We start from the raw sequence: 21,574 nt of genomic DNA on the forward strand, positions 1-21,574 counted from the left end.
GTAATGATTTAGTAAGTGTATTTGTTATTTGAAACACAAGGATTTACACAAAAGATACAAAACTGGCACAAGTGAATAACCTTGCAATTAGATATAGCCAAATATTGAATTTCACAGCGTAGGACACAATACGCAATAGGCAGCTACATGGTACAATATGCAAATATTGGTGTTCCACTAATTTAAATATAGTTATCTGATGTCACGGGAAACAGAAATGGAAAATCACCAGTATACAAACATTTTAATTGATCTGTCATCCATTTAGACTTATTCAACCGAGGATAGTTGAGGGCTTCAACAATGAATGCAATCGACCTGTCGCATGTTGTTGAATGCTGAAACCAATAGCTCAGGTTTGGTACATAAGGCATCAGGATCAATATATTGAACCACACTGTGGCTCTGACGGGAACTGAGTCACGAGACGTGCGGTAGTCGCTATGACTACACTTACATCATTTAAGCGTACGATGAACAAAAAACATGATGATGATGCTAGTACAGTATCTATTTATTAGACTTGGGGCGTGATGAATCGATCGCTGAACCTCTGGGACCTTGGATGACATCCCTAGATGTTGCCTTCATCTTTCTGAATTGACAAATTATACGCCAGTATAAGGAAAATTCGACCGAAGAAACCAATAATTCTAAGTTGTTTCCCATCAAACTGTCAGTGTTGGTAGAGTCTGTCACAGCTACAGGGGAATGAGATTCAGGTTTAGAAAGAGACATGGGATTCTATTTGCATTGGGAAATGTAAAATAGTCACTGTTTGTTTAATTTTTCCTAATATTAGAGCTCTCCATCCTCCATTAAATTGGTGGAGGAGTTGGAGGCTGTAAAAAAGGGTAACCTGTGTCTGTCCTTTCTTTATTCTTTCAAACAAAACTTTTCATCAATTATAATTTTGACTACAACATGATCACCTCAGATGAGTAATTGCTATCAAGTTCTGAGGTCAAGGTCACATTCACTATCTGTAGAAATTTTTCAAACAATGACACTGATTTGCATGGAGCTAGGAAATTCAGTAAATTTGATGATAATTTTTTGTAAGTTAACACGAACCTGATGTAAATTAAGTTTATTTTTGAAATCATTTAACCAGAACCCCTCGAAGTTTCTAAAGTTTAATGGCTTCCGAAGTATAATGTTGGACAGATAATCAATAATTGAAGAATATAGCAGCACAGCAAAGGAAGTGAATGTGCAGACTCCAGATTATAGTGAGGATTTATAAAGATGTAATCATTGATTTGGTTTTGTCATGTCAGAAGACAGTTAGTCTGGCTAAATATTTGTTCTGTCATTTCAACATTCCCACTTAACATTCTATGTCTGTCTTTGTCAAGGGAGAAACTCATCTCTCCTGCCAATTAGCTGTACTAGGTATTGGTAATAAATCACTCTTGTGTATAGGATTTAAGACCAGGTATTAAGGTGTTCATTTCGGATACATTTAAATTATTCTTATTGATTTTAAGTCTTAACAGATGTTAGTCTCATACATCTTACATGGAATGTAACATTTCTGATGGATCAATCTGGCTTCTTCATATTAGTATTGTGTAGGAAATGTCATCTTTTCCTTGAAGCATACAATAACCACTGGCATATGCTATGTATTTTTTTAATTTAGAATTGAAGCAAATTTGGGTGGGGGGGGAGTTGGTGAGGCCAGATGGAGGGAATAGGGGAGGGAGGATTGAACATTTGTGTTGAGAAAGGTCATATGTTATTAGCTTTCCTTGTTCCCACAGACAGCCCTCTGTCCTATGATTAACAAAATATAGACAAAGCTTCACCTGTTTCACACTGATAACCGTCCTTCCCTTCTGATTCACTGATATTTGTATTGGTCATAGATTGTCACACATTTACAAAGTTCTTGATAAAAAAAAAATCTTGCAGTGGATAATTTAGAATTATCTTTGCCAGGATATGGATATGTATAACAGCATGTACTGTTCAGGTCAGAAAATCTCACAACACTGCTGGTTAATGGACCTTTGACCTTTGACCTTAAGATAATAAACAGACTCCATCTTGTATGGAACTGACCTGACAAAGGTGCTTTGTGTAATGTATATGTACCAGATTTAGTCTATTAGCAGACTTTCTCCATATGTATAGAAAATAAATGTAACATATTGCACCAGAATTAGAGAACATTTAAGGCTGTATGTCACTACTGCATGCACAATTTGTAGTTACATGTGTGTTCCCTCCATATTAATGTTTAATCACGTTGAAGATTTCTGAAATTATTTTCTGATATCAAGCAGGGATTGAACAGCATTCTATATAAAAAGATTATTTTTCAATATGAATTTCTTTCCTATTACTTTAATATTGATGTTTAAAAGGAAATCCAATTCATGAAAAATAGTGAACTCTTCAGTATTAGAGATAGATAACTGTTCTGGAACTCTCTACCTTAATGCATTAGAAATCAATACAAGATTATAAATGGTTTAGATATAGTGTGCATCAGGTCTAGAACAAATCAGATATTCATGAGAATTTGATAACATCTTTGTGACTATTCTAAAGAGTGGTGAGTTAAGACCAGGCATAACAGCTATGTTATTTGTATGAATACAGACTGTCGTATCATGTTGAGCACAGACTGTCAAATCATAGTTAGGTTAGCACAGACTCATGTCATGGTTAGCACAGACTGAGACTGTCAGACTGTCATATTATGGTTAGTACAGACTGTCATATCATGGTTGTTATAAAATGGTCGTGAAATGTTTGTAAGGTAAAAAATGACACACTATAATGAATTAACATAACATGCTGTCTGTTTTCAATCAGGATGTGTAGGCTTGTGCCTTTAGGTAACACTTGAGCAGTTTATCCCTGATGATCACAATATACCTGTCCAGATACATAGACAGTGATAATCATCTGTAGACTCGTTGTGATGCCGTGCTGAATAATTTATTGGTGATCCGCCTGGCTGCTTCTCTATCAAGGGAGAGTTCCTGTAGTACAGTAATCTTGAATCTCAAGCTTATATTGTTTTCTGTAGTTAGGGGTTGGCTACTTGCTGGGGTAATTCCACTGTCAGAGACTTTCAAGTTACATGGTTTGTGTTGTCAGGGACTGTTAGATTACATGGTTTTGTGTTGTCAGGGACTGTTAGATTATATGGTTTTGTTTTGTCAGGGACTGTTAAATTACATGGTTTTGTGTTATCAGGGACTGTTAAATTACATGGTTTTGTATTGTCAGGGACTGTTAAATTACATGGTTTGTGTTGTCAGGGACTGTTAAATTACATGGTTTTGTGTTATCAGGGACTGTTAAATTACATGGTTTTGTGTTGTCAGGGACTGTTAAATTACATGGTTTTGTGTTATCAGGGACTGTTAAATTACATGGTTTTGTGTTGTCAGGGACTGTTAAATTACATGGTTTTGTGTTATTAGGGACTGTTAAATTACATGGTTTTGTGTAAAATGTATACATATCTTTCTGGTTCTTATAGTGTCCAAACAGATGGATGGTAATCTGGGTTATTGCTTTTTGAGGTCAAATATTTATTGTAGGTCAAGGTCAATAGTTAATTTGATTTAAATATAGATAATTTCTAAAATGGAAACAGAAAGATTACTTATCTCTCTGTAATAAAGGGAGTGTGTTACTCATCTCTCTGTGATAAAGGGAGGGTGTTACTTATATATAGATATACCTACCTCCAGACAGGACATATTGTTTGGGTTATAATTGTAACTCATTGTAAAATGTTCCATCTAGGGTCTGTTTAGTGTCTAGTTGATTACATTGGCTGGTCTATAAGATAAAGCGCTTTGGTAACATAGGAAAGAACAAATGGAAACAAACTCACTGTTTTAATTAAAACAATTGATTAAATTCTGTATGAATTTAAAATTCCATTTAAGTTCCATAAAAGTTATGTGTAAATGTGATAAATTCATGTGTTAATTATTTTGATAATTAAAATATTATTGTCCTTTCATTAATTCTGCATGGTAAACAAAATTGTTTCTTCTGCTTAAAATTAGATTGAAGAGAAGGACCAGAGATGTAGGGTGTGTTTCATTTCTGAATGTCAGACTGACATTTATTGCTGTAGTTATGCTGTTGATTGCTCGATTGCTCACACTGAAAAGCAGATTAAGCTTCCCCAAAACAAAGCCTGTATCATTATCAGCCAAATGAATTGAAATTAGTTGATAATGTGATTAAAAGTCACTGATGGAAGGGCATATTCCTGTTAAACCCCTCCAGTTCTCTTCATCATTGTGTCTGTCAATTTTGGGTCAGTTGGCACCGTGGCAACACACTTAACCCATGTTAATCAGGGGTCCAGGAATGGAGTGAAGAGGTTTTAGGGGCACCTTTCTAACTATATGGGTGTTTTGAGGTACTCCAGTTTGGTCCCACATAAATACCCCTCACAGGCTTGCAAGCGTCTATCATTTCAATCCAGACTAACTAGTGTTTAATATCAACCTATATAACTATGTCTATATTAGTCTCAGTTTCACTCCATCAATTCCTCCCTTCTTCCAGCGTGTTTTTATCAGTTATACCATTTCGTTATTAAATCTGAAAACTCTGTTGTTAATTGTTCTGTATTGGTAGCCAAGCTCTCTTGTATTGCTTTCATTCAGTATTAACTCGCTTGGACTGGGTCATTCTTTTTGAAATATATTAAATGATTCTGTTCCTATTTTAGAACAGACACAGAAGAAGTTTGTGGGTGTTTTTTTCATTCCTTACCCAGCTATTCAGTGTTAAACATATTGAAATTTTGGGAGCATGTTTTTTTGTTTTTGTTGTTTTTTTTTTTTTTTTTTTTTTTTTTTTGTTTATTTTTGGTCTTTTTTTTTTGGTTTTTTAGGGGGTTGGGGGATGCTATCAGGATCCTCATTTAAGTACAAATATAGAAGAACAGTGGTTTTTTTTCATTCCTTACATATCTTAATGAAACCTATGTTTATTAAGAAATATAATGATAATTTTGTTATTTTCTGTGTTTTAATGGACACTGAAAAAAGTTTGCATCTCACTATGTTTAAGTAGTCATTACAATAGAATTATCATTGACACAGCCAGTGTATCTGATATTGGCGCTAAGACTTGTTACAGTTGATGCAGATATTCTGCTTCTTCCACAAGTAAAATTGCTGACGAAGCATAGTCTGCTGTATCTGGTAGGATTATATATCAATATCTGTGATACATGCACAAGTGCAGGCATACAGCTAAGGAAATAAATGGGAAAATCGAGAGGACATTTATTCTTTGGCTCAGGGCCAAATTAAACAAGAAGTATCATTCGAACTAATACCTTGAGACCTATAATTCTGATCAAAGTACCTTTCACCAACATCCAACATATGGTATGTTCTTTTAAGAAATCGGAAAGGAGGGGGATCAAAGTTTTCGGAGAAGTACTCGTCTTTCCAGAATTTATTTCCGTGAAAATGCAGGAATTATTTGTGATTGAAATTTTCAAGTTGTTGATTTTGGAGACATTATGAAGTAATTGTCTGCTGTGACTGCGGTCAGTCGCAATAATTACACGTAAGGCGCAGACTTCTGAGGAGACGCATAGATTTTCTGCAAGATTACAACATCTCTGCATGCATGTAACTGAATTAATGATCACATGTACGGGCAATCTGGGTTGTCTCGTCTGTCCAGTACTACTTTGATGCATACAGATGTGTATTGAACAAACAGAATCCAACAGTGTTTATGGTTACAATCTGAAAGTTCATCAATTTCTGGTATATACAGTTAAAAAGAGAAATTGATCGTTTTTGTGCTAATTTACATAGAAAGTGAGGGAGAAAATGCTTCGGTTGCCTTTTATCAGTTCTAGATTGATTTGTGAATAAAATCAACACAAAATTCCGTCTACTTTGAATCTATTTATAAAGTTTTAAGTTTTCTTTTCTGAATGGAAGTGAAGTTTATTATATCAACAACTCTCACAATGAAAAGAAATTTCATTTATAATTCTTTGTCTGATATCATTCTGTTTGGTAGTGTTTGTGGATCAGTTCGAACTTTTAGTAAATTTCATCATTCAGCATTTGTTATTGCTACAAAGCAATTTTTTCTGAGTCTGCAGTACATTTCTGTAGGTTTCATAAGCAGATGGCCTTTAACCTAAAGACACTTGACTTAAAACCTATAGTCACATGACCGACGACCTATTGGCAGATGACTTATGACATTAAAAGACAGGTTATTTAAATTATTAAAAGCATCTGACTTCTATAACCTAAAAGCATATGAGGTATAGCCCCTAGGCAGATGACCTATAACCTAAAAGCAGATGACCTATAACCTAAATGCAGCTGACCTATAACCTAAAAACAGATGACCTATAACCTAAAAGCAGATGACCTGTGACCTAAAGGCAGATGACCTATAACCTAAAAGCAGATGACCTGTAACCTAAAGGCAGATGACCTATAACCTAAAAGCAGATGACCTGTAACCTAAAGGCAGATGACATATAACCTACAGGTTGCATGAGATGCATTATTTAAGATATAAAGACAGATGACGTATAATAATTAAAGGTAGATGACCTCTAACCTACAGACTGATAACCTTTAACCTATATAAATCATACGTAAGAAAACTACTGTGCAAGCCTCTTTTATCATGCAGCCCCAAAGCATATAATCTGACCATTAAGTTGTAGGAAGGATTGGCCTTTCTATATACAAACTATCTACTGTTGTGGATTGGGGAAAAAAAGACATGTTTAATATGATTTTGTTAAAATTATCTGGCTGTGGGCAGCATTCCTGATATGTAAATATACACAAGTAGGAGAGTAAATGTTAACACAGCATAGTATTTTCTGTATAGTTCTCCTGACTGAAAGCACCTGAAACCTTGACAGAAATACATTAGTGAAGAAAACACAGATTCTGAACATGACATTGATAGGCCCTGTGGCTAGCTTCAGCAATCAATAGTATAACATTCCATGTTACAAGTGTTAGAGCTGAGAATGTTCCAGTGATTTTTCTAGTCAGCTTGTCTATACTTGTGATGCTGACCAGCACTTACCCCTCTCAGCCAAAAACTGGCAGTAATTCCCCTGAGGAGCAGAGTCATGTTAATGCTTGGCTAAGAGAGGATTTGTGGATGTTTGTCTTGGCACTGATGAGGTCAAAGAGAAAAACCAGATCTTTTGGCAGTAAGGGGACTTAACTCTGTACAGAAAACAGCTGCTGACCATAAAAAGACTAAAAGATGTTTCATGCCTTTAAGTGAGCTTCAATCTATAATAGTACAATAAGGTAATAAGGGGACATTACTCTGTAGAGAGTTTTGTGCCTATAAGGGGCTTAACTCTAAAGATAAAACATGACTAGTTGCAATCAGGGGACATCACTCTGTATACAATAAAACATATCTGGTACCAAAATGATAATGTATTAATAAAACAACTTGTATGGCTGCTAAGGCATCTTACCTCTGTAGAAAAGTTAACTATCAGGTGACTTCGCTCTGTATAAAAAAATTCTAGAGACTATAAGGGGAGTTAACTTTGTATAGAAAAACATCATGTGGCTGTATTTCATAAACCTGTATAGAAAAGTATATCTGGTAGGTTTAAGGTGACTGAACTCTGTACAGAGGGAAAAAAAGAAAACAACAAATACAGTGGAGAGTTGGTTAAGGAAATGAAATTCTTACCAATTTAAGCAAGAAAGAGATCTGCTCTATACAACGAGGTGTTAAAAAACTCCAATTAATTGAAACAATTTTATGGAACTTTGTAAAAGAAATCACCTTATTTTCATAGTGAATTAATTTTTCCTATATGCAGGGAATCTCTCCTGATCTCATTCATTCTGAAATGAAATAGAATATATCTTTTATACAATAAGACACATGGGAAAATGAGTTGATTAACTGTAGATCAGAACCCTATCTTTGTGTTCATTGAGGTCTTATGTAATCTGACCCAACATATTATCTGGCTCTCTAGTTCCTTTGTTTTCAGGACTAGGTGGGAACATACCTATTAAGCAGCCAGTATTGATTTTCTTTTAGAATACTTATTCAGCTCCAATAACATACAGGCTTCTAAAGCAGCTGGCTTTTTTACTGTTGTATAGTATGCTGAAGGACTTGTTAACTTTCAAATAGAGAATCAAAATTCTGTCTTACATATATTTATCAAATGAATTTTGATATCTGAAAAATTCACACAACCAATATCAACAATTACTTTTTCAGAAACGGTCATTAATTTTGAAATAAAAGCTATTTCACTTTTTCGTATCTGGCGAGGTGATAAAGTATTGATTATTTCAATACTGATGAATCCGGGAGTCTGTACTGAGTACGAGAGATTTTTCAAATTGGCAGTTTGCCAGGAAAAACATAGCTGCTGTATGATAGAAAGGCGCCTGATTGGTTATTTATGCTTTGTCTTTTCCTCGCCACGGACATGAATTATGAATGAATTTTACTTGAAATACCGTCTGTACTCTCGCTTTTATCCCCATACAATTGTGCCTGTAGTCTATTGAGAACAAGTATTTTGAGGAGACATAGGCACCTCTACCATGGCACCATTGTAGATAAGATTTTTGAAGAGGAGGATTTTATTGTTTTTGACACATAGTGTACTGAAATTTATCAGACAACAACAGCTAGTCTTTGATAATATAGGGAGTTTGGATACAACTCCACGGAGCTATTTTCCTCTTGTTTATGAAAAGGCCTTTTTATCTCAATTTTGGGGGGAAAAATATTAGTTGGGAATGAATTTTTTTTTTAGTAAATTATATAATTTGTAAATTTGGTCATATTATGAAATAAATACAATTGAGAATGGGACCTTATTCAGCCCCACTGAGGCCCCAGAAAATGACCTGAAGTCAGGTACCTCGGTGTTGAAACAGTCCGGTTGAAACTTCCCAGAATCATTCTCTGATAAGCAAAGATAGTCGACACATTCCCTCTGACTCAAAGTCCTGAGAACAAACTTCATCACAATGAAACAGCAGTTATCAGGATTACTATGATAACCAGGCATAAGGTTATTAATTACATGGTAACTTTGATTTGCTTTCTGTGCCCTAGAAATTGGTGGGTGGGTGGGGGAGGGGGAATATATTGTTATCCATGTGTTCTCTTTATCATGTTTTCCCCTTTCTGAATCTTTGTCATATTTTGAGAAAACTTCGACAGTCTGAATCTGTGTCATATTTTGAGAAAACTTCAAACAGTCGGAATCTGTGTTATATTCTGAAAAAACTTCGACAGTCGGTATCTCATGTCCACATTGGTGTATAAAAGTGGTCATCAGTCAAGGTTAAAAGTTCTTTGTCATATTCTGAGAAAACTTATGCTAATTTCTGAAACAATGAAACTTATATTCATTTGGAGTAGGGGCATTCATGTCTGACAAACATTTTCATCATAATTGATTCACTTACAGTTAATTAAGGAGTACACAAAGCAACCCCTTTATAGAAAATGCAGAGAAAATTGTTGGCAAATATGCCAACTGATGACAGAGCTCGAGGTATCAAAACAAATCAAATCTAATTGTGATCTCATCCTTTTCAGAAGAGAATGGAAAGTGATCTTCTGATTGGTCAAAAATACAATACTGTTGAAAAGATAAATTAGTGTATTTCGTGTCATTAGGAAAGACTTCCACTCATTTAGTTTAAATGTGTTTGAAAAGATATCTAAGGGAAGTCATAATATCGAACTCAGCACTGCATGCATTGGAACGGCATAACCACACAAACCGTTCTTCACAGCGCCAGAGAATTAATCATCAGGTCTGAGATATGTTTGGTCTCAACAAGTTTTAATCATATTAAAAAAGATAAAGTGTGCTGTACTCGCGTCGATCAGTCTGAATGCTGAAGTATAAAGGACAGTATAGATTAGATGTCACACAATGGGACTTGTGCACTCTGCTTGTGGGGTCATAACATGATTAAACTTTACAATGCTGAATACCTGTGATTGATTTTGATATAGCAGAATTCAGTAACCTATTTTTAGACAGGCAAGTGAAGGATTGTGGGCTACATTTCAAGTCTAGAAGGAGTTGTCAGAATTTCCAGTATTTAACATTTATCATGCCATAAGTCCATGACTTTTTACAGAACAATGAGATTGTATTTATTTTCTTGTCTGCTGAACAGCAATAAATATGAATAAACGTAATATATACACAATGCATTTAAACTTTAACTTTAGACAGTTGAAAATTTTATCGGGAAATTTTTAACTTGCCATCATCAGATGGGCTATTCAAATCGCCCTACATCCGTGATCAGTTGTCCATTCGTCCGTAAACAATTTTTGTTATCACTATTTCTTGAGAAGTACTGAATGGATCCCTCTTAAATTTCATCTGTGTGTTCCCTTTGGTCTCTACTTGTGTTTGTTTGATGTTGGTACTTAATAGAAGAAAAAAAAGGTTTCCTGGCGACCATTTTTGAATTGGAAGGTAAATATTATCATTGCTATTTCTGCAAAGAAATGTTGAAATTTCACACATTAAGAACAAAAACAGAGAAGAGAAAAGATTCAACTTTCAAAGAGCAAATAAAGATCGAACAATGGTGGGCACCAAGATTCCTCGGGATCTCTTGTTTAAAAACAGATCTGGATTACAATCTAGATACAATGCCAGGAATCATATAAAGTATTTTTGTGGTAGTTCATTATAAGGAGTAATTAGTTTTATTAGTAGCCAATCGCTGGCTGTGTCTACTGTAAGACTGCAGTTCTGTGGTGTTATCACTTCTACCAAGAATAAGATATATGATTGCCATATCAGTATAACATATTACATCTAAGAGATACATTGATTTTGCATTCTTCCTGTCTTGATGGTAATTGATTGGAGATGTTCACTGAAGCCATCAGTCTGTTCTGTAGAAGGATGGTTTACAGCGAGACAGGTATAAAATGTGAGACAGACATGGAGTCTATGATCACTGTCTCTGTTGAATCCTTAAGTGTCAGAGAAACCATGTTTACATTGATTTTCTGCCTCCCAGACCATGGAAGTGCTGAAGAGAAATAAAGTTAAATGATACATTTGCAACATTGCAAACAACTACTAAGTAAAATAACAATCTATCTTCATTTTCATGTCAAGATTTCACACACTTTTCAAAAATTTGAGGAATGAAGTTCCAACATTTCATTCAGTCAAAGACTCAATAGATTGCCAAACTGGTACATTAGTCTCTAAGACATTTGTACAGTATCTCCTGTGTTTGGCTACTGACATTTAGGAAAGACAGGATATTTAATGGACCTACTATTTCATAGAAGTCTTACTCTTGTCTGTCACTTTAGTGTTAACCATATCTGTTATACCCAATACTGCTTTGTCCCACTCTGTCACATCCCATACTGTTGTGTCCCACTTTGTCATGTCCCACTTTGTCATGTCCCACTCTGTCATGTTCCATTGTGTCATGTCCCACTTTGTCATGTCCCACTCTGTCAGGTTCCATTGTGTCTTGTCCCACTTTGTCATGTTCCATTGTGTCATGTCCCATTTTGTCGTGTCCCACTTTGTCATGTCCGACTCTGTCACGTGTCATGACCCACTCTGTCATGTCCCACTCTTGTCACATCCCTCTTGGTCACATTTGTTGCATCCTGTTCTGAATCTGTTTCATTCCTTGAGTACCTCTCAAACAGTTTAGTTCCTCTTTACCCCAGTATCATAACATCAAGTTCTATACCAGATTTTTTTGAGGTATCAATCAAATAGAGGGTCAAAGGTCACAATGATGCTGCATGTAAGGGAGCAGTGGTATTCATGTCTGATCGACTTAAATGTTTTGATGTATGTTTTCATAATAATTTACTTTAAAAATCAATAGAATGCATAAGTATTAGCTGGTTAATGTACAGAACAAGAGATATTCATTTACAGCAAAACATCAGTTAAGTTCCTTGCACAGAAGTTCCATTTCCTGAAACAAACACACATTCAATTTCTTGTTAAGGTGAAATAATTATTTTTCAAAAAGGAAATTTACTTTAATTACTTTTAGAATCATATTTCTACTTTGAGATTTCGGAATGCTTGTGTATTCCGTTGAAAATCTGAACAATTCAAGGTCAATGCTTTGTTTAATTCTTGCGAGATTTGATCAAGGGAGATTATGTTGGTTAGATGGTAATTAGCGAGAGCTTTAATGCTCAGTAATCAGTTAGAGAATCGTGTCTTGGCAGCCACGTTCAGTCTTCTGCTCTGACATCATTATTTGGATACCGAGTAATCATCACTCGTAATTAACGCTCGCTTGACAATAAAAATGTTGTGGCAAGATTGCATTCACTATATTATGCTAATTTCATATATATTAGGTATGGTTACAAAGCTAATAACATACTATATATAGTCACTGTCCATGATTACATACCATACATGGTCGCTGTGCAGATTGATACACCAAATATGATTACAATGCAAATAATTGCATACAATTAATGGCTACAGTGCTTAATAACATACCATATATGGTCAAAATGCTAATTGCAGACTATATATGGTTATATATACTTATTGCATATATCAAGGTCATGTGGAATTCAAATTTACCATATGTGATTATAATGATAATTACATACCATATATGGTCATAATGATATTGGATACCATATATGGTAATAATGCTAAGTACAGGCCATATATGGTTATTATGCTAATTCCATGAATATTGTTTGGTCATAATGATACTAAGCATCTTCAATTGAGGTTGAATGGCAGTGTTCCAGTGCATTTTGTCTCGATCGACATTGACTAGAGACAAAGTACAGGCTTTATCGTTATTTACTCGGCCAATGATTGGATTGTCTGTATAAGTTATATTTATGTATAGTTATATCCCTTCTGAGCCAGGAAATCATTTACATGGAATTCCCACCAGGGAGCAGCACAGTCTCTTAACACCATACTGCACACCAGACAAAATCTCACAAGACAGCCATGCATGCTGATCTCAGCAAAACTGTAGGCATGTTCTCGGAATGACAGACGAATGTTGATGATTGTGCAGTACCTGTTGGTGATCAAATCTGAGTCAGCATCAGAGAATGGTGCTCAGTATTTGCTTTCAAATTTGACCTCTGTCCCTGATCATTTTAAATCTAGAGAACATGATTAATTCAATTTCACTTTTGTATAATTCTAAATTTGAACTGCATGCAAGTACATCTGGAATGATTTGCGACAAACCTCATTAATAATATGGAGTATCCATCTAAAACTAGGCTTTGAAATATTTTCTGTCGACTATTGATTTCTCTCCTATGACAGGTTGTCTCAGTTGTAGCTGCCAAGTATTATCACAAGATGAAATAAATCAGTCCCTCTTTAACTATTTCACTGTTAAAAGTTCATGAAACAGACTTTAAATCTAGTCTTAGGCCAGACAAAATGGTGCATATGTTTCCTGTAACATGTTGAAAAAATTTAGGGTCATTAGAAAATTTAACTTGATTTTCACAATGTATTTATTTATGTAATAGGTTTTACATCCACTATTGCAGCCTTTCAGCAGATGATTTAACAAACAATTTTATATGGTTTATACAGAGGACTCTAACTCTAACAATGCTTCTTTGAATATTGCCCTAAAAAGTTCAGGGTAGGCACATAATACAACAGTAGGTAGTGGATACTGGAAATAGGAAATACTTTTTGTTTGGCCTTAATACATCTTTTACTTTAGAAAAGTACAAATTTATCCAGTCATAGAACTACTAGGAACCAAAACATAAATGTTGACTCGTAAGTATGTGTAACCCCACTGTGCCCCCGCTCGCGTTGTGTTTCCCGAAGAAAAAGCCAAGTCCAAATTCCTTTCTACTTGTTGTTTATATAGCACAGTGAAGTCCACAAGAAGGCTCGCTCCCTATCACGCTTCCGTAGAGTCAGTCCCACAACCGGAAGTTGTCCCTTTGGCATCCCTAGATCCAAGTGCCATGAGCAGCGAAAACTGCCCAGTATTTATAGGGGAAGCCAAAAGTCGGACAACTCCGCAGGTGGAAATTCCTCAAGAACAATGGTTGATCCTGGCGACCCAACCATATCAAGATTCTGTCAAAATGATACCGATTTGGACACAAAATGCAGAATCTTGGGCTATTTGTTATTGTGTATGGGATAAGTGTTGATGGATTGGGGATGCACATTTAGTGCAACGACCGTTGATTGGTCCATTCCCCAATCCCAGGAAGCTATTGTCTGGAATGACAATTGGTACTACCAGTCTTCAGACCCACTGCATATTGGTCACTATTTACATATATAATAATCAAATACTTAACAATTACGCAGAACCTAACATCTGCTAAATCGGTCATGTTTATCTTACATACTCATAATGCTGTACTAAGCAACTATATACAATTCACTATCTAAACTATTATTTTCTCATGACCTTGAAATATTTTACGTTATAATTATACAATCATCGTTACTCTAACTGTACTGCACTGTTTATATATACACATCACATTTGTTTATATGAATTCTGGCTACCATTGTTTACATAAGTCCCTACTTGGCTATGCAGTGCTGGACAGGTAAAGGTCATATTTGGTGCAATATACTATGTACATATTTAACACTCAATTCCTGTTATAAGCTAAATTAAACAACAATAAATTCATGAAAATTATTATTTTCATATTTTAAATTTCCAACCAACATTATATACAATAAAATACTGCTTCCTGTTCATATAACCATTTCCGGTTTAACAACAGAGTGATCTACTTGATAGTGTCACATATGTGATGAGTTGCTTTAAGAATCTGGAAACAGCATTTATGATAAGCAGTTCTCTACAAATCAAACTACAGGCTCATTCATCAATAGAAACATCAGTAATATTGTTGTGTGGATTCATAACAAAAATTACTTTAAATAAAAAATATATGAAAACAAACAACGTGTCACTTGAGTTACACATGCAGCAGAACTGGACAGGGTTGTCCATCGGCCACCAGTTAGCTTAGTAGGTAGAGCATCTGTCTAGAGTTTGAAAGGTCCTGGGTTCGAACCCCAGTCTGGTCGTGCATTTTTCTACGCCGGTTACATTTGATGCCATGATCAAACCTTGTTTCAAGCAGTATGTGAATGCTTAACAAGGAGATACCCAAACCTTGATTGTTAGATGTGATGTCTTTGGGGGCAAAGACTAAAAATAAGGAGGGAGGAATGTAGTGGAACTAGACAGGGTCAATCATCGGGGACCTGTTAGCTCAGAAGGTAGACCATTCGTCTAGAGTTTGGAAGGTCCCCGCTTCAAACCCCAGTCTGGCAGTGTATTTTTCCACTCCTGTTATACATATATATGCGTTTTGCAATGTGATTCTTTGTGACTACAGAAGGAAGGAACAGGATCTATGAGCTTTACCAAACTGCAAGACAATGGTTTAGGATTTGGTGATCAGGCTTAATGCCAGGAAATGTTTTCAATATCATGTCACTGAAAACAGAAATTGCATTATCTCATTGGTTAGTGGAGACTTGTTGTGTATATATATACTTGTGTTTTTGTCCTGTACTAGACTTTGATAAGTAAACCTTGTAGAACTTCAAAAAGATATAGATCAGTTTCAATTATTCTGGTCTCCCAGGTGCTTGTCTGCTATGAGTAAAACATATTGATCTTATGTAACAACAGAAGTAGTAAATGTTACCATGTACTCACAAGACCATAACTGGCAGGGAGCCTACCTCATTCTCAAGGGAACACTGAGTATGTTTATGTTGGTAGATGTAAAAGCTGTTTATTTGAAATATATTCAGGCACTAGCCGAAGTGTTTTCTGTTATGCAATGTGAAGGATATATAATTCTTTGGTTTAGAAAAAAAAAACTTTAACTGAAAGATATTTAAAACCATCCCAAGTCAACATTATACTTTGCTTTTTATTGGAATTTAATCAATTTTCATACGAGACCAAAACATATTTTTTCCAAATCTTCATCAATAATGTTACATCAGGAAATAGTAACTCTATAGTTTGTATTCATGGGGGATTTCTTTCTTTTTTTTTTTTTTTCGATGTGGATTACAGATAGTGCAGAATCAGAAATGCACCAAGATTTTTTAAGCGAAGCTGAGAACCTCAGAAAGTGTATTTTATTATATGTGGCTGCTGAACGAGTGTAATTTAACACCCATGATCAATTCCTAATTTAGAGAAAAGCGAATTTTTAGTTCTAGGAAATTAAACAACTATATATACAGTACATATAGAGCCACTTGAGTGAGGAAGTATTGATTTGAAATATGTAGTCATAAAGACAGTACAGTTTGTGGTATATGAATTGTCTGTGCTGGATGTTCGGAAAACCTTTGTAGTTTTCCATTATTTTTGGATAATTCTGTTACATCTCGTCTTTCTCTCTCATGTACACATCTCCGCACCAATACACCAGCAATGCTATTATATTACCATGGCTGAACACCATTGGTAACACTACCTCAACAGAAACTCGAGCAGAATCGATTCTACAGCAGCCTTGTATTCAAATTTTTTTTATCAATCCCCTTTCTGGTACACTTTAGAAGAATCGTTACCAGTATTTCATTGGTCTTTACTCAGATAAGGGTTTTATTTAGATTTTCAGTAAAATTGAAACATCTTCTAAAGTTGACCAAGCCAGGAGAGGTGGCCCTGACATGATAATTAGCTTTCAGGAAATGTCACTCTAAATATCAGGCCTAATTTACACACACAATGTGTTCTAGGCAATTTAACATTATCTGTAATTTAACCCCCATGATCAATTCCTAATTTAGAGAAAAGCGAATTATTAGTTCTAGGAAATTAAACAACTATATATACAGTACATATAGAGCCGTTTGAGTGAGGAAGTATTGATTTGAAATATGTAGTCATAAAGACAGTACAGTTTGTGGTATATGAATTGTCTGTGCTGGATGTTCGGAAAACCTTTGTAGTTTTCCATTATTTTTGGATAATTCTGTTACATCTCGTCTTTCTCTCTCATGTACACATCTCCGCACCAATACACCAGCAATGCTATTATATTACCATGGCTGAACACCATTGGTAACACTACCTCAACAGAAACTCGAGCAGAATCGATTCTACAGCAGCCTTGTATTCAAATTTTTTTTATCAATCCCCTTTCTGGTACACTTTAGAAGAATCGTTACCAGTATTTCATTGGTCTTTACTCAGATAAGGGTTTTATTTAGATTTTCAGTAAAATTGAAACATCTTCTAAAGTTGACCAAGCCAGGAGAGGTGGCCCTGACATGATAATTAGCTTTCAGGAAATGTCACTCTAAATATCAGGCCTAATTTACACACACAATGTGTTCTAGGCAATTTAACATTATCTGTGGGTTTCCAGTGTTGATGATGCCAAAAATGCATTAACTCACTACATGCGTGCAGTATACTGCAATATGCCAAGGGGACCAACATATTACCTTTAATTTAAAGAAATGACTTTACTATGGAAGAAGTCACCGCGAGTTTGGTTTACGAGGGACATAAAGGAGAATAGTTGGATTGTCATTATTTTCAATCCTTTCTTTACATTTATTGTTGTTTGCGATATGACTTTCTCATAATTCTTCAATTCTACTGTAACATATTTCTCTCTGCAAACTTATTAGTTCTGGACTGCAAGTCACAGGGTGGACTTAATCCAGGTTTTGGAAAGAAAGTTGCAGAAGTGGCAGGGTAAATTATCTGGCAGGGATTTATTGCAGACTAAATGTCTCCATTCTGACCTATTGCCTTATATATACAGCACACATGTCCCTGATCCCAATATATTATGGCATTATTATAAAACAAATGAAAGATTAATAAAATGGTTACAGTAAATATGATAAAATTGCCAAACAAGGAGAATTGAGAGACAGTGAGACAGAAAAGATAGAGAAACAGACGGAGAAAGTTTGACAAAAAAGGAACAGACAAAAACAGAGATAGATAGACAAAAAAAAGGCAGAAAGGAAAGACAGACAGACAAAGAGATAACAAGACATTAGAGACAGAGAGAGTTGAAAGACATGGAAAGAACTGAAATCATAGGAAATTCACTTTCACATGGTGCCTTGCCAGATTCTTGTCTCTATAGTACCCTTGGGTACATCTTCCTTAGCACAATGCAGTGCCTGACGATATTCCTATGAAACTGTTTTTTTATTTGTATTGTTTGCCGTTAATTCTAGTTTGAAATATCCCTGTATCAAATAAAAAACACACTACAGAATTCTTCTACCTTAAGTATGTATGCTTCAAGAATACATTGTTTGTTTTAACAAGTGCCAAGAAATCCTGCTTTCCCGTTCTGACTAAGAAGTAAAGCTTGTGTCTCATGATTCCTAGCTACACATATTCTGTTTCTGTTATCCAGCAACCATTTATCAGCAATACTTGCATCAAAACAAGGCAGGATGTAATAAATGAGGTTTAAACTTGGGAATGGATTTGGAGGATATTATCGATCTTACAATATCAAGCCCAGGGGAGCGAAATATTTTCCCTGGCTCAATGTCAAAGGATGGGCTTATTACATGACATTTGCTTGTTTGCTGGGTTTATCACCCTCTATATAGCCAGTCATTTTGAGACGGGTATCCTTGTAGTAGTTGATGGTTACTTCACTGAACAACATAAGGGAGGTCCATCGCATGTCATCCGTAGTAAATTAGGTAAAGTGCCTTACCACAGACACAACCACAGCAGAGATCAATACAAACCACACAAATCACAAACCACACACAACATACCTGATCTTCACTTAAGGTTACATGCGCAGTCTACTCACTGACCTGTTATTGCAATGTTATTATATATTATTATCACATTTAAGGGAGCTTAACGGATAGGAAAATTGCCTGATAAACCAAATAAACCAATAATAAATGCCCCCCCCCCTTTTTTTTTGTTTTTTTTTTACCTAGTAAATTTGATTTAAAAATAAAATGCAAAAACTCAGAGCTGTATGAAAAATATTATTGTAACTTTAGGTGTCACAGATATTGACATGTCCTATATTTATGTATTTACAGGAAAGCCAGTCGACCATCCCAGAGTCATTAGCTTGCCCAAGGAGGACAAAACCAAGACCGTGGTGATTGACAAGGATGCCAATGTTGATGATGCCTACCAGGCATACCTCCGTAACGATGAGGAATACCTGTCTCGATACAGAAATGAACACGAAAGGTTCAAGTCTTCAGAAATGGCACTGAACAAACGACACCAGGACCGCATCAACAAGGTACTGTGATGCTGTATGAACAAGATGGATATTAATCCGAAAATGTTTTCTCTTGCGCATTATAGTTGTCCACTTTTATTGGTGCAAGATTGATAGAATCCTTTTTTTATTTTAATGGAGATTCTTATTCTAAGGTTAAAATGAGCTATGGGGTCGAGTGATTAAAGTGTCTGTCTGTCTGTCTGTCTTTATCTTTGCCCTTCACCTCTGGGGTGCAGGTTCAGGACCTATGTGGGGCAGTGGCCCGGTTCTGGCGACATGTTGGTACTTTCTTCCACCACCCAAACCTGGCACATTCTTTAAATGACCCTGGTTGTTGCAAGGACATAAAGAAATAATAAAAAAAAAATGAACTGAAGCAAGGGTAGAAATTATGGATCTCATTCATTCTAGGGTGAAAATTATGGATTTCATTCATCCTTGGGTGAAAATTATGGATTTCATTCATCCTAAGGTGAAATTTATGAATCTCAGTCCAAGGGTGAACTTTGGACCTCATTCATACTAGGATGAAAATTATTCATCTCAGTCCAAAGGTGAAAACTTTGGACCTCATTCATCCTAGGGTGAAAATTATGCATCTCATTCATTTTAAGGTAAAACTCATGAATCTCAGTTCATGGATGAAAACTATGCTTTTCAATGCAGAGTGAAAAAGTAAGTGGTTCAATCCAAGGGCGTAGATAATTAACCTGGCAAGCACAAGAGTTTTGACAAATTTGAAATTCTTGTGATTATTACCAACCAGATTAGTCCAGTAAAATTTATTCTTTATGGCAAAAAACAAAGTCCCATAAACAACAATCTCTACAATACAATATATATCTCAGATTTTTAAAAATCTGTTTCACCACATCCTGTACAAAAACTGCCAGTCCTGTCATATTTAATAATAAAGTCAAACAATGAATGATGATGACATCATTGTACTGTAGGATTTGAAATAACTCAAATTGTGTGCATTGGATCTCAGAATATGCAAATGAGCTGATTTTGATGTTAAGAATGAATCATAGGCGTCCCTGAGGTGCTTTAATGTCTGTTATTGTCGTAATGAGCACAAACGCTGATGAGGGGATGTTTTAAATTACTGTATTCAACACAAACTAAATTAAAACCATGCAGCAGCAAAAATGTCCAGGTGTCATTGACTTCGAGAAATCCCTGATAATTTGGAATCTCAGTTGTGCTGGTATGCGGTGCCATATTAATTGTTGAATTCTTGAGTACAGTTCACTTTATCACTGCCATATCCTTATTTGGATTGTACAATTTTCTGTTGAAATGTATTTCCACCAGGTGGCACCAAAACATTGCTGTAATATTGCCTTTGTGTTGACTAGCTATTACAGCTAATGCTGAAGCAGAAGAGGCTATCCCCTTACAAACACCTGGTCTTATTCTTCTTGTACTTTTTAAGAGTCTCCAAATAAATCTTTCTTTTGTCCATATTTTGCCCTAATTTTATTTAATTGTGCTTGGATTTTGATTCAATTATCATTAATTTTCTTTGTTTTTCTTGACCTAAGTGAGGTATAAATTACATGAGGTTTTTGTAGAAAAGGTAATTTGATAAAATTCGGCAACATGTAACCTCATTTGAAATCTGGTGAAGTCATTAGATATGATGACACTAGATCCTGATTTCTCTAACTTACTTTCGATTTAAAGTCTCAGAAATGTATTTCTTATTAGTGAGATTGCAAAAGTGCTTCCCAAAACGATTCATATTTACATCTTTGATTGATTTTGATGTCACACTTTACAATTTTTAAATAAAAAGCCACGGTACAATACATCTCATGAATTAGGTGTTATTTTCCTTTGTTATATCAGGGACGTATATAATATGTCCCTGGTTATATAGAGGAAACACAACATCAATTCTGCAGGAAAATTATAATTTGAAGAAAAGGAACAATTTTCAATTTAAAGTGACATGTCTATAGGTCAGTGGTCACCTGTGCCATGTATTTCTAGATGATGAAGGAATGGGAAGAAGCAAGAGAACAGATTGCCGAGATGAAAAAAACAGATGTCAAGGGAGCTGAAGCTCTTAATGCTGATGTCATGAAGGTATGTAACCATGGAAATATACCTGTAACCCTAGCAACCCCATCCTGTATCCTAGTAACTTGTGGCTGAGGCTCTTAATGCTGATGTCAATCAGTGTACAATCAGTGTACAATCATATATTTTCTTGGTTTTTTTAACAAAAAACAAACAAAAAAAACCACTATTCAGTAGATATTTGATTTCATTGATAAAT

At 35.3% G+C, this 21,574-nt stretch overlaps 1 protein-coding gene across 2 annotated transcripts in view; it reads left to right on the forward strand.

Moving 5' to 3' along the window:
• Positions 1–21,574, forward strand: part of LOC132552960 (amyloid-beta precursor-like protein) — a 46,286-nt gene that overhangs the window by 18,772 nt on the left and 5,940 nt on the right. For both annotated transcript variants that reach the window (XM_060217160.1, XM_060217161.1), the window contains exons 5-6: positions 19,094–19,305; positions 21,286–21,381. In XM_060217160.1, the coding sequence (XP_060073143.1) occupies positions 19,094–19,305; positions 21,286–21,381 (308 nt within the window). The remainder of the gene's footprint in view (positions 1–19,093; positions 19,306–21,285; positions 21,382–21,574) is intronic.

The sequence above is a fragment of the Ylistrum balloti genome, unplaced genomic scaffold (assembly GCF_031769215.1).
Source record: "Ylistrum balloti isolate Yb309-2 unplaced genomic scaffold, AGI_CSIRO_Ybal_v1 Utg370288, whole genome shotgun sequence".
NCBI lineage: Eukaryota > Metazoa > Mollusca > Bivalvia > Pectinida > Pectinidae > Ylistrum > Ylistrum balloti.